The sequence below is a fragment of the Panicum virgatum genome, chromosome 5K, assembly GCF_016808335.1.
Source record: "Panicum virgatum strain AP13 chromosome 5K, P.virgatum_v5, whole genome shotgun sequence".
Taxonomy (NCBI): Eukaryota; Viridiplantae; Streptophyta; class Magnoliopsida; order Poales; family Poaceae; genus Panicum; species Panicum virgatum.
Window position 1 is genome coordinate 45,228,404 of NC_053140.1, and position 7,193 is coordinate 45,235,596.

The 7,193-nt window shown below is 41.8% G+C and overlaps 1 protein-coding gene across 2 annotated transcripts; it reads right to left on the reverse strand.

The window, feature by feature from the left end:
- Nucleotides 1-31: 31 nt before the first annotated feature.
- Nucleotides 32-6,984, reverse strand: LOC120707743 (ABC transporter B family member 9-like). Of its 2 annotated transcripts, XM_039992741.1 has the most exons (12): nucleotides 6,653-6,984; nucleotides 5,800-5,854; nucleotides 5,143-5,318; nucleotides 4,831-5,052; nucleotides 4,482-4,720; nucleotides 3,869-4,394; nucleotides 3,503-3,776; nucleotides 2,762-3,401; nucleotides 2,437-2,665; nucleotides 1,444-1,710; nucleotides 1,098-1,361; nucleotides 32-1,001 (listed from the first exon to the last, which is right to left on the reverse strand). In XM_039992741.1, exons 1-12 carry the CDS (start codon nucleotides 6,932-6,934, stop codon nucleotides 357-359), a joined length of 3,819 nt encoding a protein of 1,272 aa, XP_039848675.1. In that variant the 5' UTR covers nucleotides 6,935-6,984; the 3' UTR covers nucleotides 32-356. The 2 variants fall into 2 exon arrangements, with proteins under 2 accessions (XP_039848675.1, XP_039848676.1); XM_039992742.1 differs by having other exon boundaries at nucleotides 2,437-3,401.
- Between the last annotated feature and the right edge of the window lie 209 nt (nucleotides 6,985-7,193).

The window sequence follows — 7,193 nt, forward strand, 5'->3', positions numbered from 1 at the left end:
ACTACTTTTCGTATCTACAAGAAGTCCACCGTTCAAAATGTCAACCATATGCTTACAGTGATGCAAAGAGAAGCTTATCCTCGAAATTCTTCTATAAACCCATAAGCACACAAGAACTATAAAAACAGAGAAGCAGGGGGTGAGGCAAGATGAAAGAGAACCCCGGTGCACCTCCTTATCATGTTCCTAGCAACTCTATAATCATCAAGTAATTGCTCCACTAATTAGCTTTAAATCTTCACTCAGATCCTGGTGCACCTGCACTAGGAAAAATGACTGTGGCGTCGCCCATGCAGAGAAGAATCAAGGAAGATGTACAATGCCTAGCGATCAGAACAAAATTCTTAACCTAGATACTACGATGAAGCTGAACGAAGTTCAACTAGTGAAGCATAGAAACCATCTTCGATGTTCATCAATGTATCATGTCTTCCTTTCTCCACTATCACACCATCCTTGAGAACTGCAATAATATCCGCACTTTTGATCGTCGAGAGGCGGTGTGCCACAATAATTGTGGTCCTCCCAATCACAGCATTATCCAAGGCATCTTGCACAATGCGCTCAGACTCAGTATCCAAGGCGCTTGTTGCCTCATCAAGAAGAAGAATCCTAGGATCTTTTAGTATTGCCCGTGCAATGGCCACTCGCTGCTTCTGGCCACCGGATAGCTGAACCCCTCTCTCTCCAACGGTAGTGTCATACCCCTGGGGAAGGCTTGATATGAACTCATGCGCATTGGCCGCTTTTGCGACCTTGATGAGCTCCTCCTCAATGATCTCCCCATGCTTCCCGTATGCTATGTTGGCGCGGATTGTGTCGTTGAAGAGCACAGGCTCTTGGCCCACCAGCCCCATTTGGTCCCTTAGCCAATTGACTTTTAGGCTCTTGATTTCTACCCCATCCAATGAGATTGTACCAGAGTCAGGATTGTAGAATCGTTCCAGCAAAGAAATTACTGTTGATTTTCCACTGCCACTCTCTCCGACAAGTGCTACAGTCTGTATAAAACCATCAAGGTTCAAAGAGTAACCGAGTAAGCAGCTGATTATATCACTGTTACAAGACATGGGATTGCAGAGAGATGTCAGGTTAACCTTTCCAGAGGGAACGCGCAGGGTAAAATCACTGAAGATTTGAACATCCGGACGGCTTGGATACTTGAAGCTAACATGTTGGAAGTCGATGTCACCCATGACCTCATCTAATGTCAAACCTTCATCACTGCTTGAATCGATTTTTGACTTTCGGTCCAATAAAGCAAATATGGAGATAGATGAATCCATTGCCTTTGTAGAATCAGAAGCCAATGCACTTGTTTGAGATATGCCAATTGTTGCCATCATCAGTGCAAAGAAAACCTGCATACATGTGTTAAACTCAAATCTTCAATAAGAAGTTGAAGGGAAAAAAAAATACTATTGACATGATGCATTTTCTAACCTTAAAAATGTCTCCAAAACTAGATTTGTTATGACGTATGAATTGCCCTCCAACATAGAAACATAGACCATATGTAAGGTACATCATCATGTATGAGAAACCAAAACCAAGGCCACCAACCATTCCTGTTCTGACCCCTTGATTCTTTGAAGCTTCACATTTATGATCATAGATTGTCATGACTCTTTTCTTAGCACAAAAAGAAGCTACAGTCCTGATACTACTGATTGCATCCGTAGCCACTTGATTTGCATCTTCATACAACATCTATAGAAACAAAAATACGTTGTCTTTTAGCATGTATTGAAAAAATAATATCTAGGGGATCATTATCTATTATCTTATTATTTGACCAACAAACGGAGCCTCCACGTTCGCTCTCAAGGCCTAGAAATTCTCACGTTAATCGAAGAAAAATAAAAAAATAAAAATTACCCACCACCGCCATTACGATAAAAATTAGCCTAAAATACCCCTGTGCCTAATTAAAAATCACCCACCAATACCATTATAAAAAATTAAATATAAAATACCATTTAGCTATGGATCAGTTACAAATATATACTATTAATAAAAACTAAAACTAACAACAATCAATCAAAATAAAATGAAAATAAGAATAATTATCTGCATAATATTATTAAAGCTCAACAAATCAAATTGTTATTATAGGTAGATCATAGTTGAATTGTTTTAATCAACAATAAGAAATAATTTACGATAATGAACATGATGATGTATGGTAAAAAAATAGTATAATCTTTAAGTAAGGATACAACGATATGCAAATTTTTGAATTTTCAATACTAGCCGCGCAAATGTGCGGGCTATACGCCTAGTTCTTATGTAATTCAAAAACATCAATGATATGTCATAAATTTATGGGTTCAAGTATTGGCCTGATTTTTTTTAAAGAAACACCAAGATCAGTTGTTATTTCATATTTTGCAAAATGACAAGAACAACCGGAAGGCTTTTTTTTACATATATTACCTTGGCATCTTGACTGAAGCCCTTCAAGAACTTTACTTGTGCATAACCTTGAGCACCCGATAGTGGCATTGCACAGAGGATGATCAATGTGAGCTTCCAGTCTGCCACAAAAGCAATGACAAATCCAGTGATTAGTGTTGAGGTGACCTGAGTCAACAAGGCCAAGTTATCACCCACTAATTGTCGGACATTCAAAGCGTCAACTGACAACTTTGCACCAAGCGCTCCACTGTAAGATACAATTTGACCATTAATACACCAATTTTGAAATACCTTGAGTAGAAATAAAGAAAATAATACATTAAACACAATGATGGTAGTTAACCTGGAGTTTTTGGGATCATCAAACCAAGCAACTTCTTGGTGCACAATGCTCCGAAATGACAAGGCACGAATACGCTCGATAAGCTTTCCCCCGGCTACTCCAAATAAGAAATACTCCACTGGTACTGATACTATCGATATAATACCCAACACAACACACATCGAACCCCAAAAGCTTGAATGCTTTCTTAGTTCATGAGGTGACTCATAGAAAGTTTTGATGGCATTAGAAAGCATTAGACCGAACATTGGAAAAAGCGTTCCATGAACTCCAGCTGCTAGTGCTCCTAACAAAAGAATCGGTAGCTCTGGCTTGTTTAGACCAGCTAGCCGTCCCATAGGAGCTTTCTTAGGGGGCTCACTATCATCAGCCTGCTCTTTCTGATTCCCCCTGTTTGCATCATTTCCTTCAAGCAACTCAACTGAACCAGGCATACCAAATGGGAGCGACAAAGAATGGCGACTACTGTTTCCTAAAGAACCTCTGCTTATTGATCGCTTCAGTGAGAGGCTTCTACTTTTAGACCTTGGATCAGACATGCGCTGATCTAATTTTTTATCTTCCTCTTCTTGGCTTTCTTGCAGACGAATAAGTTGAGAATAAGCACCATCAGAATTCATTATCAATTCGTCATGGGGACCTGTGAAATATTTGTTGATGCAAGGAATTGATAGCTTAGTTGAAACATGGTGTGCATGCATTGAATGCAAATGAACTATGATCAATGGAAGGGATCCTGACCTTGTTCGACTATTTTCCCTTGTTGAACAACTGATATGCAATCAGCATTCCACACAGTACTCAGACGATGTGCAACCACTAGTGTTGTTTTATTCACCATGATCCTATTAAGCGCTTCCTGGACAATCCGCTCTGACTCCACATCCAATGCACTAGTCGCCTCATCTAACAAAAGAATTCTGGGGTCTTTAATTATTGCTCTTGCAATAGCGATCCTTTGCTTTTGGCCCCCAGAGAGCTGAGCACCACGTTGGCCAACCATTGTGTCATAGCCCTGATATGAGAGAAACAAAAAGATATTAGCACTGAGCTAACAATATAAGGTATATGATATATAGAAGTTAATTCATTGGATTTGTGGCATACGTTGGGCAATTTATCAATGAAATTTGCTGCATTAGCAAGCTGAGCTGCTCTTTTGATATCTTCAATTGTTGCATCGTCGTTGCCATATGATATATTATCTTTGATAGATGTCATAAAGAGCAATGGCTCTTGGTTAACAAGACCGATCTTCCCTCTTATCCAATCAAGTCGCAAACTCTTAATGTTAATCCCATCAATTAAAACCTCACCAGCCTGTGGATCATAGAATCTCTCTACAAGACTTATCACAGTTGATTTGCCACTTCCACTCTCCCCAACTATAGCCATTGTAGTGCCGCTAGACACATGTAATGAGAATCCATCAAATATTAGTTGCTCTGGTCTTGCTGGGTAGCTGAAGTACACGTTCTTTAGGTCAACATCACCCTTGACGTCTTCTAACTGCTTACCAGTTGGGTCATCAGGGTCAATTTCTGGTTTCCTCTTGATTGTTGCGAACAATCTGTATGCTGCAGATTGTCCTTCTGCAAAGGCTGCCATGCAGGGTGTTGCATTACCTAAAGACCTGCACAGAAAGTTGGAAATCAACACCACCAGTCATGCAACATGGATCATCGTCAGAATTCCTTTATCTTGATTTAAAGAAACTCACGCTGCCCCAATCATTATAGCAAACAAAATGTTGATGACGTCTCCTCCAGAGTAACCTCTGCTAAGAATCAACTTGCCGCCGCACCATATGGCTAATCCATAGCTTGAGAAAAATATAAAGAAAACAGAACCCATGCCAAAACCATTTGTAATTCCTTCCTCAACAGCTGCCTTATATGCCTTGTGTATGAGTTTATTGTAGGTTGCAATAGCCTGCTTCTCACCATTGAAGGAGACCACCTGTTTTGCAGATGTAGCCACAAGAAAACTGGTGAGTGCATGCCACATTGAAAATGTAGATATTTCTGTTGTACTTGTCACATTTCAATCTCTTAGTGCATTGAACTCACTGTTTTAATGTTCCCAAGCGTCTGTTCAACTACATTCCCTGCATCGTCGTATGATGTTTGCCCCTTGCTAGAGATTCTAGAGAGCATTTTTGAGACAACTCCTCCAGCAACGACAATGGGAGGTATGCAAGCTAACATGACAAGAGATAAAATCCATCCTTTTACGAATGCTATTACAAAGCCACCTACAAAGGTAGCAATAAGTTGTTGGAACTTGCCGACCTGAAGAGTTTTGTAAGAGTTAGATTATGGAAGTTTCGATACAGAAAGTTTTATTTTGCAGTCTTCATTTTCATAGCGGGGACCTATTACCTTCTCACCAATGGCATCCTGAACCAACACGGTATCGCCAGACATCCTTGAAACAATTTGCCCAGTTGTCATTTCTACATCAAAGAATGCTATTTCTTGCCTCAAGACAGATTTGAGGTACAGAGATCGAATGCGTGTTGCCTGTCTTTCTCCTGTCATTGTCCAGCATGACACCTCTGCACAAACAACGCAATGGATGAAACAGTGTTGGCTGATGAAGCAAAACACCATATAAATGCCTTTAACAAGTAGTAGAACTCTGTTTCAGATTGTTTGCTGATGAAGCAATGTTTTAATCATACAATTTTCTTGTATCTCTTTCCGTGGAAGTTCAAAACACGTTGGTTATGTAACTACTATTATGAACTGCTAAGCACAAACTTTCTATACCCTTCTTTGAAAGTATATAACAAAGTGAAAGTTGGACTCTGCTCTGTGATGGCAACTTGCATGTTTGAAAGTTGAAACATTGGTATGAGCACGAGCTGGTATATACGGCAAGTTTCCTTTTTGTTAAGCTTATCATCTCTTATTATCATTGTACGTGATGCAAGATTCTCTTTTACTATCGATGGCCATCGTTAGCAGTAGCAACGACAGCTTGTGATGCGGACATGAAGATTGAAAGTGGTAACAAAGTCTACTCGTAGTACTTACGGAGAAAGGAAACAATAGCTGTTGCAATGCCCAGGTAGACAAAATTCAGAACTGCCTGAAAAGAAAGTAAGGTGGAGCAGAAGGGGTGAGAAATGTACTCGTGTCTCAAAAAAAATAATGTAAGGAAATGAATTTAGTTAAGTATTTTATCAAAGTTTGGCCATAATTTTATTTTATTCAGGAACCATAAAAAAATTGCTGGCAAAGAACATGCAGCCGACAAATTTGACGGTGTTTTACTAAGCTAGTAACCCGGAAGACTCTGTTTCATGCTTTTAAACGTGGCAAGTTTGATCCCTTGGTCTGAAAATACTAAAACTTAGTTCAAACTCATAGCCGATCAGATGAGAACAATTTACTTCATGAATAGAGAAAGAGCAGTGCAATATTTTGCACGCAAAGCATTTTCTGCAGTTGAATTAAAAGACATCATGTCGATATTGGACATCACTAATTAAGTTCCTGTCAAAACACGGGTCCTGGAATCATTTTGAATTCTAAAGAAGTGTCATTCCATCTAGCTCAAGATTCAAGAACAAGAAAAGGACAGAAAGTTTTGAAAGAAGTTAACAGATGTTTGAAAGAAGTTAATAGATGAATAGAGAACAAATAGATGAATAGAGAACAAAAACCATGAGAGCTAATGGCGCCAAAAGTCAAGATACGCGCCCCGCCGTTCTCCCGGGGCGGTATAAGCACAAACGCCAGGATTGAACAGAGCTTTTTATCTCGATCAGATCAGACCGCCATGAGACCGGACTCGACATCAGCGCGGCTGCGACCTGTGTTACGGAGAATGGCAAGCACTGATCGAGCTAGGTAGCGCGCGGCGGAGGTGCTCCGGCTAGCTCACCTTGTTGACGCGTTGGAGGACGTCGTCCACGGCGACGGCGCCACCGAAGGCGTTGATGACCTGGCCGAAGATGACCGTCATGATGGGCTGCGTGACGCCGTTGGCCAGCGCCCCCACCGTGCCGAGGAGCATCAGCAGGACGTCCGTGCCGTCGGCGTACCGGAACAGCCCCGTGAACGACACCCTCTTGACGCCGGCGTCGCCGCCGCCGCTCCCCTTCTTCTCTGCTCCTTCCTTCTTCTCCTCGCCATCCCTGCCTCCCGGAGCTGCCGCGGCGTCCATTCCTCGCGGTTGGGTTGGGTGTGTGTGTAGGTGCGCGCGCCTGCCTTTGGGGCGGCGGCTTCCTAGTTCCTACGGCTCCCTGCGCCAACTTCGCAAGGGTATTTATGGGAACTCCGTTGGTGGCAGTAGCCAAGAAAGCCTGCCCAACCTCTGTTGCAAAATGGGGGGCGTGTCCATTCCATTGACTCTGGCTGAGCAGCAAAATCCAGCAGCGGGCCCGCATGCTGGTGACAGTACACTCACTACCGGCACACGGTGA